The 15,905-nt window shown below is 39.0% G+C and overlaps 1 protein-coding gene across 1 annotated transcript; it reads right to left on the reverse strand.

Moving 5' to 3' along the window:
• Positions 1-380: 380 nt before the first annotated feature.
• LOC148033714 (mitochondrial import receptor subunit TOM40-1-like) lies at positions 381-15,230 on the reverse strand. The gene is made up of 11 exons (XM_087681685.1): positions 14,861-15,230; positions 13,679-13,760; positions 13,321-13,420; positions 13,134-13,229; positions 12,657-12,707; positions 12,475-12,540; positions 1,826-1,927; positions 1,656-1,724; positions 1,482-1,565; positions 1,214-1,309; positions 381-1,130 (listed from the first exon to the last, which is right to left on the reverse strand). Exons 1-11 carry the CDS (start codon positions 15,213-15,215, stop codon positions 1,071-1,073), a joined length of 1,161 nt encoding a protein of 386 aa, XP_087537811.1. The 5' UTR covers positions 15,216-15,230; the 3' UTR covers positions 381-1,070.
• Positions 15,231-15,905: the final 675 nt, after the last annotated feature.

Raw genomic sequence — 15,905 nt, forward strand, 5'->3', positions numbered from 1 at the left:
TTTGTGCCATGTACTAAGCATGATACATGGTCTGTGTTTGCCTTAACTCACACCAAGCTGGATAATGGCTAGACAACTCAGACAGCAAAACAATATATTCATAGGATAAAGACCTAGCGATTCTTGGTTATCAATGTTACTCCAACCTTTACATTGGCAGCTGAGGCAACCTTCACCAACAATTTGGTGAATATGTCACTTTTCGATTAACAAATACACTTCAAGGACTACATTTTTGAGTCTTACGTGGGCTGTCTTCAACAGAGAATGCACACAGCAATGCCATGTTATGATATTGGATAGAAATGGTAACACTACCACGTCCAGAATTTCAGACATTTACAGCATTCTCATCAACACCAGCACATGCACGAGGTATTTCATTATTGCTCTTGAACTTGACATTCACCACTGCTCCTGAATTTCAGGACAGTTTTAGAAAATAGACAGGTGTTCCATGCACAAGAGTGCACACTTAAACAAGTACAACCAAAAAGATCTACCACATGTCTAGGGTGGACCTTGAGATTGGTACAGTAAAAACTCACAACAGTTTGTAAGAAGAGAATGTCTGAATATTAAAACCAATTTGCCCATATAAGATTTCAGGTATGTTTCCAAATCTTTCTGCAACTATGGTGGTCTCAACATGAGACCAAAAATTGGAAAAAGCTGTTGTATTATGCAGTAGTAACCTACTGTGCATGTTATTGAAACAAAACTGTTGTCCAGAACTGTTCCCAGGAGGTGACTGCAAGAAACCATTTCACTTACACTGGATGACGGCTGCTTCATTGTAACACATTCTTGTTATTCATTGTAAAGGGCGATCCTCCACAAAAACAAAGAGGTCCGCTTCTTGACAGCAGGAATGCCACCTTCAGCAGCAGAAAATGTGATCTATGCAGCACATATACTCGTAGCTTTGCAATAGCTCCCAAAATACCTCAATACTCAGCATCACTGAAACCCCCTGCAATCTCACTGGCACAGAGCAATACTTGTCTAGAACTAGACCCCCCTGCAGTTCTTGAATGTTCTCGTGGAAACCAGGTCCATTCAAGCAGGACTTAAAGCTCTCCCACAGTCATCCCAAAACCAAACTTGTAGTCTTTCTTCCAATGGTCTATCTGTAAAGGACCAGAACATGCTTTCAGCACAACTTGCAGAAGGGCATTAATACAACTAGAACAACAAGAACCAAACAACTGACCTCTGCTGAGAGAACAAAATTTACTCCTAGATTTAATCTCTCTTCCAAGAATGTTGCTACACACCCATTGCTGTCAATACGGCCTCTTAAGCGACACTGTAGAATACCTGCTGATCAGTCTTCTATCTTCAAACCAAATTAAAAATATCCACTTGAATATCTAAATTGGACAGATAATAAGACACAACGCACAAACCAAATGATGTTCAAATGGCAACGACCAAAAGTGCCATCATGTAATAACAAACTATCAAATATAGAATCTCACATGGCGAAGCAGATAATCATAGCCAATGGTAGAAACTGCTTCTCTACTTGAGATATTATACAAGAAATCTGCTGCAAGTGTCACCTAAAAAGAAAACCCAAAGCAATAAGCAACCTGCCTGGAATTTAGTTAGCATCTCAAGAACTGTTTATGGAAATCAGATTCACCTTTTACCTTCTCAGATACTTTTTGTACATAGTTCATAGCAAGCATACCAGTGCTTGCAGCTTGGCAGGTAGCAACCTTGCAGTAAATAGAAGTTCTCAAAATTTGCAACACTTGTGAATATCACATGCAGAAAGCTAATGAAAATAGTGAAAAGCCCCAAAAAAAAAACGTCTCACCATCTTTTCTGTATTGCATCTTGCTGCCAACCCAAGACCAGATTTTCTCTGATGACCCAACCAAAAGACCTCACCTCCAAGAGCAAGGTGAGGTGAGACGCTCTACATAAGCACACAGATAATTAGTTCCATATGACATGCAAATTTAAGAAAAGAGTACAGATCAGTTGACAGAAACCAGATTACATTTGCTATCAACATGGCATATCAAAAATTGGCATTCAAAGTTCTAACATGGCAAATCAAAAATTGGCATCCAAAGTTCTAACATAAAGCCCTTCTTTTTCGCTTTAGAAACACATTGCACCACTCGCTCATAAGCCACAGGTTAAGTTTATACAGTTTCAGTGCTGGCACTGGTGTTAATGATAATAAGAGCTTTCATTCTTTACGAGAGTGAGCTATCATCAAGCTCTAGGCTGAAAAATACAATGAGAGCGCATGCAAGCAGAGATTGTATACCACTACAAACAAAGATCAGAAACAGACTAGTCCTCTAGCCCAGCATTTCCATCCTGCAACGTTGACCCTGCTCTGAAACTGGCCCAATCCACAGCTGCCTCACATTCCACCTTGGTAGCAGCAAATTTTTTAAAAAAAGAGGCAAGGCAGTGGTACCTCCAGTCTTCTCACGTGACCATCTTGCATTCCACTCAGAAGTCCGCTCAGAGAACAAAAAAGGACCAAGCACAACAGTGGCAGAGCAGTCACCACTCTTGCCTTCTAATGAGCTTGACACTACGTAAGAAACGCGAGTCTTGAGACAATGTTCTGCCACAAAGCAAAAAGCCAAAGACAGAAGAGAAGGCAACAGTCCAAGCCATAGATGGTGCACCTTTGACTCCATCCATTCCATCAGTTTCACATGTTCCTCCCACCAACCTCAATTTCACAGCCCATTTCACAATAAAGTCAGCAATTGTATGTCAGGTGTCACCAGAATGGAAAATGAACTTGATTAAGTTAAACTTTATGAAAATTTTTAATTAAAATGAGCTTTAATTCTGGTACCCCTATCTCTTGGCATGGTGATTATTGCACAAGTAAAAAAATATTTGACACTAGGCATGCACTGGACAAGTGTATAGGCTATGTGGCACAAGGTGCAATGTGAAACTTTCATTAAATTGAAAGTTTGCACCTTCGAATTGAGTTACATTGGAAATTTTGCCCAGTAAGCAACTCACTTAGAGCACTTAGGTTATTAAGCAAGCCTTGAGCTAAAGTTTTGTCAAGTGAGCAGCTCACTTATGATTAATGATTAAGTTATTAATTAGCCTTTAATCAAAAATGTAACTTGATTAAGAAGCAACTAGTTATTCATTTGGAAACTTGATCTTGGCTATTTGGGCGCGCACACTCTCTCTCTCTCTCTCTCTCTCTCTCTCTCTCTCTCTCTCTCTCTCTAACATATTGTTGGAGCAACCCAAGTTTGGAGAATTGTAGCAACAAAAGAAGATGCATGATGCTAATTTTTTGCAATGAACAGCAAGAGGAGAGTATTTTGAGAGCCATCCCAAGGTGTTGGACAGCCAAAAATCAATCTCTATCTTCTCCTTTCTCTAGAGCTAGATAAGGTTTGTTTTACAGTACATCAAAATTAGGGTTTGCTTGTTACAGCAGATTAGTGGCTAGGGTTTGGGTCTGGAACTGCTTGCTGAAGACATTAGAGTCACCCAATCATTGAAGATTTGGGATAGACATTCGGGCAAATGTATTCAAACATGCAAATCTGATCTTCCAACCACTGAAAGCATTAAATTCAACATCAAATCTCAGGGTAAATGCATGCCAAAGATCAAGTTTATGAACAGCAGATTTAGAGGTCTGAATTATTTCAATTTGACAATGCATTGAGGGTGCATTGGTTGGGGCAAAGCTCTAAGATTGTTGGACAATCAAGGCTGATGCGTTATTCAGCAAATCGAATCATGTTGGTCAACATTCGAGTGATTGCAGCTTTGTATGCTTGAAGACACGCTAGTTTTGAGTATGTAATTGAAAACTAGTGTATGTAATTGAGACTACTTCAAAGGTCATTGGTCGAGGTTGGTGAGAGCAACAGAGGACCTAGCAATTGGAGCGAATCTCATCCATTGAAGAGCAAGGCACACAAGGAATCATTAGCAAAAAGAGTGATGGTCCGTGACAACGTGTTGATTGCCTACGGCAGGTCACAAATGGTTTGTGTAAAGGCTCATCTTCAATAGTAAAAAAATACAGTAAGGGCTACTCACCTTGAGGACCAATCTAGTGTCATCTACTATGCAAGAGTACTCTAGCTCTTAGGTTCTTTCTATCAATTATTTTATTTGCTAAATTCCATAGTGTGTGCTATAAGTTTATGATCACTACCCTATAGATCAAATCTACATATCAGTTGCATCAACACCTTGAATTATGTGATATATCTTCACTACAAATATGGTGAATGGTGCCATATGTGAATTCCTATACGATTTGAGGTCTACATTATCAATTTAGACTTCCAACGACTTTGTTTGGAAGTTCACAAACCCTACCACATGAACAATGGATTAAACCTACCAATGAGATGACTACAATTAAGAGCACCAAAGGCTAGGGTGGGATTAAATGTTACACATTCAAAGGACCAGCCAAACATGATGAAACCAGCCTTTCTCCTCAAATAGGGTGGTAAATAACCCTAATTAAGCACTATTTGCAGCAATTAACAAATTCACAAAAATAAAATGCGTACTTTACCATATAATCTTCGATATTGGACACCCTGTTGGCCCCAAAACTGGCGCCCCTTTCAATATTTATTTAACTTAATTGGAGAAGAAGTTGATGTACAATGGGATTCTCTCAATCCCTTTCAGTATTCCAACTTCCCTTGCTATCCAAAATGACCAACAAGTCTTCAATCTGATTTGCCCCTTGATTCAAGCAATCAATTCCCTTCACCTGCTTTGATGGAGATGGAAAATGCCCCAAATTCACTGATTTGCCGGCCCCTCCACCTGAATTTGACTGAAAACAACTTCCAATTTCTGGCATGCTTCCTGAGATTGCTGCTAAACACTAATTTCTACTGCTGTAGATTAGTGTTTAAAACAGAGAAATATAAAATATCTCAGTCTCTGGAAATCTCAATGCTGAAATCTTCGGAGCAAGGCTGTAGAAAGGCTAGGAGATGAGAGAAAATGCTGAGGAGAGAGAAAATTCAGACTTTCTTCACGACAAACTTAAAAAAATCAATCATTTATTGCTACTACCCTGTCTCACAACTTGTAGATGCAAAGAATTGAAGAAAATCAATCATTTACTACTGCCGCCTTGTCTCGACAACATGTAGATGCTATCACCTCTATTGATTGGACTTCTACCCCTAGCTGCCTCAGAAGGTCCTCCAATGGTTGCAAATCAAACCAGCAACATCTCCTCTCCCTCTCTTGCAGGCTAAATACCATTAAAATGCCTCTGTCCAACCTCTAAAGACGTTTTTTAGTCTTGCATGGGCATTTTTTACAAGTGGCAACCTTTTCCAAATGGTTTTTCCAACATTATCCATAATTAAATATTAATTTTCAGTCTTTAATCACTGAAAATTAATCTAATAATTATTTTGGTTGCTTGACAAATAATCTAATTGGCCAATAATCAAATTGACTAGATAACTTTCATTTCCGAGTGTCTCTGCGTCATCTTTGACCATCAGATTGGTATTAAATACCATTAAACACCACTTCTCTAGTGTCACCAATTGACACTTATGGCCAAATGAATAACCTAGACCAACAACTGGCACCAAATACCACCAAGTACTTGTGCTGCATAACGTATAGCAACTTTTGCCTTCGACATCCCATAATTTCCTGGAGTCTCGGGCTCGTAAATTTACTCTAATCCCAATTACACCTCAGATGTACAACATTTACTTAATCATGTGATAAAAAATTAATCCACATGTTAAGTAAGATTTCAAAAATACATGTTCTCATGACACATGACCAAGAAATTTTCTATCCCTACCAAGTGTAAAAAGCACCTTGTCTAAACCTAAGTTAAGGATGCATTGGCCTCTATATAGCAAATAAGCTTCAAGATTCTAGGCATTCTTAACTAGACTAGAGGAAGAATTCCTAGATGCATGCAAAAGTGTTGATCCACCAAAATTAAAAACAACATAGATATAAAACTATCATATGTTAAATTTCAAATTTAGCTCCACAAAGACAACCTCAAAAAGAATTTAATCATTACATCGGACGCCTCTAGAGCTCCAAGAGGAGTGTTAAAGACTGAAGAAGAATCTGTACAATGGGATGTGAAAGTATCACGAGCCAAAGATGTCTATCTCACATACAAAAAGTTAAACCCCGAAAGTATGTGACCTAGGGACACCTCTGGAGCTCCAAGAGGAGTGTTGAAAACGGAAGAAGAATCTATACAATGGGTTGTCAAAGTATCACGAGTCAGAGCTATCTATCTCACCTGCAAAAAATTAAAAATTGAATGTATATAAAACCAACCTTCCTTCCATGGATGGGTGGTAATTCACCGATTACAACTTGGTTACAACAATAACATTTATTACAAAATTGAGAAAAGTAAATTAACTTACAATCTTGAACAATGGACACCCTAATTAGCCCCAAAGTTGGCACCTCTTTTGGTATTTCTTTAACTTAGTTAAAAAAGAACCAAAGCTGTCTATCTCACATACAAAAAGTTAAACCCCGAAAGTATGTGACCTAGGAACACCTCTGGAGCTCCAAGAGGAGTGTTGAAAACGGAAGAGGAATCTGTACAACGGGTTGTCAAAGTATCACAAGTCAGAGCTATCTATCTCACTTGCAAAAAATTAAAAATTGAATGTATATAAAACTAATCTTCCTTCCATGGATGGGTGGTAATTCACTGATTACAACTTAGTTACAACAGTAACATTTATTACAAAACTGAGAAAAGCAAATTAACTTACAATCTTGAACAATGGACACCCTAATTGGCCCCAAAGTTGACACCTCTTTTGGTATTTCTTTAACTTAGTTAAAAAAGAAGTTGATGTACAATAGGCTTCTCCCAATCCCTTTCAATATTCCAACTCCCCTTGCTAACCAAAATGACTAGCAAGTCTTCAATCAAATTTGCCCCTTGATTCGGGCAATCGATTGGCCTTCATCTGCTTTGATGGAAATAGAAAGTGCCACAAACTCATCGATTTGTTGCTCCCTCCACTTGATTTGACTGAAAACAGCTTTAACTCTGTTAAATCCAAAACTTTAAGCTTTCAATTTGTGACGCACTTCCCGAGGCTGCTGGTAAATCCTAGTTTTTGCTCTGTAGATGAGGGCTTACAACAGAGAAATCTAAAATTTCTCAACCTCTAAAAATCACAATGCTATAATCTTTGGAGGGAGGCTGGGAGATGAGAGAGAATGCTGAGGAAAGAAAAAGTTCACTTTGCAAAGAACTGAAAACAATCAATCATTTACTGTTGTTGCCCTGTCTCAACAGCTTGTAGATGCAAAGAACTGAAGAATAGATGTTATCATCTGTTGTTGATTGGTCTTCTCTTGCCCTTGGCTGTCTCAGAAGGTCCTCCAATGGCTGCAAATCAAACCAACACAATCTCCTTCCTCTCTCTTGTAGACTGAATGCACTAAAATGCCTCTCTTCAATCTCTAAAGACGTTTTTCGGTCTTGCATGGGCATTTTTCACAAGTGGCAACCTTCTCAAATGACTTTTTTAGTATTATCCATGATTAAATATTAAATTTTAATCTTTAAATACTAAAAATTAATCTAATAATTATTTTGATGCCCTAAAATATAATCTGATTGACCAATTATTAAATTACCAAGCAACTTCTATTCTTGAGTAACTCTACGCCATCTTTGACCGTCATAGTGCTGTTGGATACCTTTAAATGGGCATTTTTAACAAGTGGCAACCTTCTCAAATGATTTTTCTAATATTATCCATGATTAAATATTAAATTTCAATCTTTAAATACTAAAAACTAATCTAATAATTATTTCGATGCCCTGAAATATAATTTGATTGACCAATAATTAAATTAACCAAGCAACTTCAATTCTCGAGTGTCTCTACGCCATCTTTGACCGTCATAGTGACGTTGGGTACCTTTAAATGCCACTTTTCTAGTGTCACCAACTAATACTTATGGCCAAATGAATAACCTAGGCCAACAATTGGCACCAGATACCACCAAGTACCTATGCGTCATAACTCATAGCAACTATTGCCTTTGACATCCCGTGATTTTCTCCAGTCTCGAGCTCGTAAATTTTCTCTAACCCCAGTTACACCTCACATGTGCAACATTTACTTAACCATGTGATTAAAAATTAATCCACATATTAAGTGAAGTTTTAAAAATACATGTCCTCATGACAGTATGTGATTCCAAGGCAGGCTAGCTATAAATAGCTTGAATAAAATAACAAAACGCAACAAGTTGGCTAAGCTAAAAACTAGCCAACTGCAATAAACTAACCAAAATAATCATAAAATGTTATGATTGCTACCTGGCTGCCACATGGCACCTCTCCACCCTGCCCGATCTACCCAAACTGGGCAATAAATGCTAACGATTGCACTGGAACTATCTGACCTGCTCCAAACTAATTTTAATCTGCGCTTACTTGTCTTAACACGACCTATGCTCATCCTAGGGATGACCAAATCCCTAACAGTAAATGGGATACAATGAGCATTGGTAATAGTTTTTTTATATCAATTCAAGGAGTGGAAACCATTCTTGTTCTATCAAATCATCAAGACAAGATTATTCTACCGAAGCTCATCATATTCCTAGTTTGGAATTGATTTGGGATTTATAATCTCTTCATTGTTCATATTTTGATGTAGCTAAGGACTCACATAGTCTCCACTTAAGATACAATTACTAATGAAAATACATCTACAAGTGTTGTGCTTTGAACGGATACCAAGAGAGTGGACTCTTTAAGCTCACTACCCTTATAACCTTGTCTTCATAAGAGCTTGGGCTACTTTGGTATGCTCATTACCAAGAGAGTGGACTCTTTAAGCTCACTACCCTTATAACCTTGTCTTCATAAGAGCTTAGGCTACTTTGGTATGCTCATTACGAGCACTTAAATTTTGATTCCATTCAAAAAGCATCTCAAAAGAAATCGACGAAGGAAATTCTAAATTGTTCCCCCCATCACTACCTTGTGCCCTAGCTACATTCAAGATAAGCGGCATTGGAAACCTCACCCAAAGGGTGTCTACAAGAGGGCACTCATACTTCAAGACGGATTGGCTTAAGTGCTAGAATAAATGCCCAAATATCTACTAACGAGAACATATGGACATCCATCCTCATCACATTTCATTCAGCACTCCATCTTCAATATCGTCTACATCATCAACCTCTCCAATCAATTATTCACATGCAGCAAGCTACTTACTCCTTGGTGCTATTGCCCACTCTCCAAGAGATGCTACCTCTACTGGTAGTCTACCGCCCTTGCTCCCTTGGTTGCTATCAGCATGCCTGTTGGCTCCTTCCTATTATTGCATGCCCTTGGAGACCCTCAGACTGATGTGTTTGCCTTTAAAGAATTGCCAATTGTCTACACTTTCATCATCAACTATCTCCTCCACGCTCCAACTATTATCATCTACCATCACCCCACCCTACAGCTTGTATTTTTTAATTGAGGTTGCCGTCCAACATTGACAAGCTCGTTTGCAACAATCACCTTGTTCTAGTTATTTTCCAACAACTAATTGCATTTTGGCTGCCAACCACTTCATGACATCATCTATTACATCAATTGACCCTTGACTATTGCTTTTTATTCAATCTACTATATCAACATTATTACTAGTATCTTGCTACATTAAGGATCCTTTCTCGAAGGACAACTCTCTGATACACTGCCAAAACCGCTCCCATGAGAGAGAGCAACTATTGGACAGTCTCTACTCCTTGAGTTTCCTATATTTGTTTCACATTCCATTCATTTCTTCATTTAGCATTCATTTATTCATTACTTACTTTTTATTTCTTTTGCATTCTTGCCTTAATTCATTATATTTAGTTGTGCTTATACACTCTAAGCGTTTTCTTTATGCAAAACCTAGCATATTTTCATGAAAGACACCCAAAACCATTGATTGTAATGGTCAAGATGAACAAAACTCCAACCCAAAATCCCAAACATACAACTTCCCTATCCACACATAAACGACAACTTCATAACAAGCTAGTTATAATGTTGCCCAAATATATTCATTATTTTCTCATTTCCCTGCTCATATAATCACATGAATGATCCTTCACCAAAAGACATAACATCAAACCTTCCAACCAAATAAGAAAAGGTTAAAAGATTGTTGCAACTAACGCTTTGGTATGAAATATCACATTGCTATTAACTCAAGGAAAAAGAGAAGTTTGCATCTCTTTCACTCAACATATAACCCTACATATCTCTAGGTCATGAAGGTGTCAATGTTGAGAAACCACTTCTTCAGTTTACACACTCCATTCTGGATTTCGCACTGATAGTCCCAAAAAGGATTGGTATCCACATTTTGGCCAATTTTTTAGTGGCCGCTCGCACAATCATGTGCCCTAGACAACAATGCCTATAAATAGGCAATTACTTCATTCATTCTTCACTTCCACCACCCCACCACTCTCTTCACTCATTCTTCAACCCTCTTCCTCCATCATCAAACACCCTTCTCTTCTCTCACCAACCCCTTCCATTGCCCCTACACCCCTTCAAGAGGACATTGTGGTTCACAGCTCATGGTTACCTTCTCCTTCCTCTTCTACTTCAAGGGCCCTATTCCATCATCAAGCCTTGCATTTGGAGCATCCTCTACCTGGCATCACTATCATCTTCTTGGCATCAGCACCTTTTCCATCAGGCTCCACCTTCACCTTCGTTTTTCAGTGTGGAGACCTTCTCCCTGCCTAGGTCATCATCTCTAGATTGGCGTCAATATCCTAGCCTCTAACAATAATCTACATCATTGAGCGTCGATGATTTCATCACTTGTCTATCACTAGGGCTGCTAGGACCTGCGTTTTTGCAGCCTAGCTTTTCCATCACCTAGTGTCACTCGTCTATCACAAGGGCTGTTGGGACCTACGCTTTTGCAGCCTGGCTTCTCCTCCATCACTTGGCATCACTCATCTGTCACAGAGACTGCTGGGACTTGCATTTTTGCAGCCTGGCTCATCCTCCATCATTTGGCATCATCATTATCCACCTGGCATCAACATCTAGGCTCCTCTCCTTGCATTTGATGACTCTAATACTCTAGGATTTACATTTTGCTGCCTAGGTTACTCCCCGACATCAGAGAACTACACTTTGCTCCCTCGATAGCTGGTGATCATCTTCCATATCTCCGACCTCTAAAAAAAATCTGGGTTGCTCCCTGTGTTTGACAACTCCCCAACACTCTAGGATTTGCATCTTGCTCCTCAGGTCACTCCCTGACATCAAAGAACAGTGGTTCACTCCCTTGATAGTAGCATCTTCCATATCTCTAACGACATTGGAGGACTGCAGTCCGCTCCCTCAACAACTGTCTTTCACCTTCTAGTAATTACATCAATAGCCCACTGCACGAAGGACTCTGTTTTGCTCCCTTCACTATGCAGATTCCCACAAGTGCTGCCGCTTGATTTAAAAACTAGACAATGCAATTATCTTCTGAGCTTTGGCTCCACTATATCAACTTGTCTTCTTATAGCATGATTCAATGCATCATCACTGTGTTCTTCTCTTGTTTCTAAGTTTCTCTTCTCTCTATGTTTGCCATACACACTTTGTTAGTCCCCGCAAACCCTACTATCTCTCTGCACCGTCGCTTTTTTTGACATGATATCAGAGCATAGCACACCTATTATTTTTTACAAACAGCATCTTGTTGTCCATATAAGAAGAATCTCTTTAAAGTGCTACTCTCTTTTAATCAAAGGGGAAACATATGCAATCAATCACTTCAAAAGGAGAACCTCTTTTGAACACTAGCCTCTATTCATTGAAGGGGAAAATATGATATATCCCATCAATTGCTTCTCAAAACACCTTTGAATATCTATGCTCAATCTCCTATCATAGTTCTTTGACATCATATTGCTAGCTATCAATGTCATTTACATTCCTTATTAGTTCAACCCCAACAATTTATCCTTCAAGCATTAGTTAATCTAGCATACTCTTCCTTTTAACTTCTTAATTAGATGTATAAAAGCCCTACATGAAAGTTACTTGTTATGAAATGATTTATAAAGGATTGGTGTAAGAAAGCGCATACAATCCCTTACCAAACCTTAAAACTTGTGTGTGTATTAATGCCCCTTAAAACTTGTGAAAAGATCCTAAATTTGAGACTAGCCTTCATACGTTGCATTAGAGAATCAAGATCTATCTTAAGCTACATGTTCAACCAAGAATAAGGAGATGATCAACTTTATTCTAAAGAGCACTTTCACTGACAATTGTGATGCATGGAATGTTGCTTGAGCAAACATGTAAACATTGTGCAAGTTGAAGCTCTTCAAAGCGCACTATTATCCAATTACTGCTACAATAATAATAAATATGTCTCTTCCATGCAAAGAATAAGTCTATATACAAAAGGTTCCAAATGTGCTAACCTGTATATAGTTTGCTCCATAGAAAGCATTATTTCCCAATTGCAATTGACTTCGAAAATCTTTACCCTATCAAATCAAAAATACACAAAAGTGTTACTAAAGTCAAACATTTCACTATTAAAATGTCCAAGTGTTCAAAATCATTGATACAATTAAAAAGCACTAATGTTACCTTATATTACCTTATAATCAAAGTTGAACATGCCTTGCGAATAATGTGGCTCACTAGTAAGCTGCAACATTCACTTACAAAACTTTATTGAATGTAAGTATCCAATAATGAATCAAATGAACTACCAAAATGAGCAAACATTGACCAAGTATATAGAGGAAATCACAGCTCAACAACCATACCATATATGATTAATATTGTAAAATCAATTAAATTATTAATAATGAAGGCCACACATGTTTAAAAGGCCCTTTAATAACTAGTTCAATGACCTTTCAATTCAGATTTATATTTCTACAAATACCTCCATAAACCTAGCATTACTTTGAGGCAAAACAAGTACACTTATAAGAGAACTTCTATTTCCCTTAGATGGAAGCCACAAGGCTGCAATATTGATTATGAAATGACACTCAAACATTGGCATAATCCATGTACTACTTGTTACACACAATAGAAGATGATTGACAAATACAACAAACATCACCTGAGCATTCACTTTGGCAGTGAAGTTTTCCGTAATATCATACTTCAATCTTGCACTCATTCTTCCATCACTCAAAAGTCGACCAATAAGCATGCACTGAAAATATGGTGGAGGAACCCCAACTGAGTAAATATAAACAATTCACAACGACATACAATAGTTCAACAACCTTGCATAAATTTGTTACCCTAGAATCTAGAAAATTTGCACCAAACTCATAGTGTGAAGTTGGGACTTTAAATATCTCATTGGTTTGTGATGGCACTTCTATAGATCCCAAAAAAACACTGCAAGGACAAAAGAACTGATTGAATCCATGCAAAGCTTACGAGGCACCAACACTTCAAAGTCAACACATAAAAATGCTACCCATGAAAAAACTAAAAATGCACTAGTTAGCCAAATAATGCAAAGTTTTAATTAAGATTACCACTTAGCACCATCTTGCAAGAAGCTTAGCTAGAGCCTATTGACAACTTTGAACTTCAAGGCAAAAATCACATAGCCACCCCTCAAAAGGACCGAGTTTAGGAATGTGAGCTTGCCTATGGCTGATGGAAAACTTGGGGCTAAGGGGCCTCGTAAAATCAAATCGCAACCCCTCGAAAAGCTCTGGCTTCAAAGAAACTGTCCCAAACAGGATGTTAATTAGAAAAATGGAGTTCACAATGCTAATTAGAAAAATGGATTGCATTTAATAAGTTTAACCTAAAGCTATTTCTGCCAAAAAGTTTTAACTAGCTGATCAAAGAAATGCATCAGCTCATCAGCAGCAAAAAACCTGTAGGCCACAGTAGGGGCACTTCATCTAAACCATTATTTACTGTTAATATTTCAGCAGACTGTACTAAAATGAGAGCCTGCAGTAACCACATGTATAGCCTTTGAACCCTCAGTGAAATATAAAGTCTGAGGAATGAATAGGGCCATCACATCAAACTGACCTACTGAATCGAACCTTATATCTCTTTTTGAGAAGAAGGTCCTCAGTGGACCTTTCTTAACTACAGTATGGTTCGTATCTGTCAATCAGGAACAAAGCATTTGTTCACATGTGCAACTTTCTCCATGAAGCATGGAATACTTGATGGTGTCCAGGAGAATCTAACTAAGCCAAAAACACTCTCCCTTTCCTGCGAAACAACTTGCCTTTCCTCCACTACCAAACTCTTATTTTCAAATGCACTTAGTCCTCGAACAGGACCTGACACTTTTAAGAGCAGGCATGCACATTATGATGAAGCAGTTCAAATGATCAAGTTTAAAGTACAGCATGCCACATTGTTGATAGGCTACCACTCCGGGAAAGGTCAAGATACTCTACCTCCAAACACACTCGTGCGAACAATCACCCTACCGTTTCATAATTTTTCAAGGATGTGGCTTTCCTAGCTTGCAAATGCCAACTCACGAACATACAAAAGTCCAATTGGCGGAGTCAAACTCAAACATGGCAACAGCCAGACTCTCCGCATGACCTCATGATGATGCCGCTAAACAGCGCAATTGACAAACAACGGGAATGCAACAAGCTCACCCACAGTACCATAAGCTTACATGCTGCATTCCAACTTGCTCTTGCCCTATGCATATTATCGCATGCACGATATGATGCATTTCAACTAGTGAGATTTGAGCATGTACAATATCATGAGACCGAAACCGTGAGCTTGCAGAGAGCTTTAAATGATGCACCAAAACGAGGCAAAAAACAATGCAAAACATACTGTAAGCTTCGCGCTGGATCTCATCGTAAGGGACAGGGCAAGGAAGGTTGAGCCAGTCGGTATGCTGAGGCGGCGTTTCGTCCTGGGAAGCTTCATCCGGCTGTGGGGGCTGCGGGGGCGGCTGCTGTTGAGGAGGGAGGGGGGGAGGCAAAGGAGGGGGAGGCGCGGCAGCAAAGCTGATGCTTCCTCCCATGGCGTGCCTCCTCCTCTCTACCACGCGCAGAAGCGACTTTGCTTGATGAGACGGAAAATAATGGCAGTTTACAGTAGAGAGCCAATCAGTGTCCCGACTCCACAAGCGGGCTGAAGGAGGGTTTTTACATGCTAGCCTAAACTCTAGAGTAAGAGAGCACATATCAAAAGCGTGTGCATTTTCAGCTCCTAGGGCACCAACACTAGAGTGCACATATCATAAGCGTGTGCATTTTCAGCTCTAGAGAGAGAGTGTGTGTGTGTGTGTGTGAGAGAGCAACAAGAAGAGTGCTTGGTAGGACCATGTCGAGATGCTCGATAGCCATTCCCCTCAATCTCCTTAATTGCCATCCTCCACGCATTTTCACCCCCTAGGGCATCGATATTCTTAGAAAGAGCAACAACAAGAAGAGACTTTTACTTAGTAGAACCGCATCAAGATGCTCAATAGCCATCCCCCTCAAGATGCTTAATCATCATCCCTCAACCACACAAGTTTGCCTAGACAATGTACCTGTGAGCTTGGAGATGATAGAGTCCACACATAAGTCAATACTTGAGGTGGACCCACGTGAGAGACACCACCGTGTTTTAGCATCCATCACATTAATATAGAGAAAACAAGTGTTCTCATGCAATTGATCATCCAAATAAACACTCACATTGACTTCACCAAATCCCCCCAACCTTTCTAGGGGTACTTCCATGACTCTCCAATGTCCCATAAAGTTTGGGGTTCAAGTTAATAGCTCATGGCATGCGCATGAGAAATGGACTAGACTTTATGCATGCAATTTTGCTTATATACATGGGAAATGCTTTAAGGCATATCCCATGTTGTAGGTTAATTTAA

Source organism: Lygodium microphyllum, chromosome 7, assembly GCF_053477565.2.
Source record: "Lygodium microphyllum isolate KBCC chromosome 7, Lygodium_microphyllum_v1.1.10, whole genome shotgun sequence".
Classification (NCBI taxonomy): Eukaryota; Viridiplantae; Streptophyta; class Polypodiopsida; order Schizaeales; family Lygodiaceae; genus Lygodium; species Lygodium microphyllum.

Excerpts from the sequence above, each read along its gene's own strand:
- LOC148033714 (XM_087681685.1), bottom strand. The coding sequence starts at position 15,215 with ATGTGCTCTCTTACTCTAGAGTTTAGGCTAGCATGTAAAAACCCTCCT. Across the intron at positions 13,230-13,320 it reads CAAATTTTCTAGATTCTAGG|TGCATGCTTATTGGTCGACT; the intron begins GTAACAAATTTA and ends CCATATTTTCAG. Across the intron at positions 1,131-1,213 it reads ATTTTGTTCTCTCAGCAGAG|ATAGACCATTGGAAGAAAGA; the intron begins GTCAGTTGTTTG and ends GGTCCTTTACAG.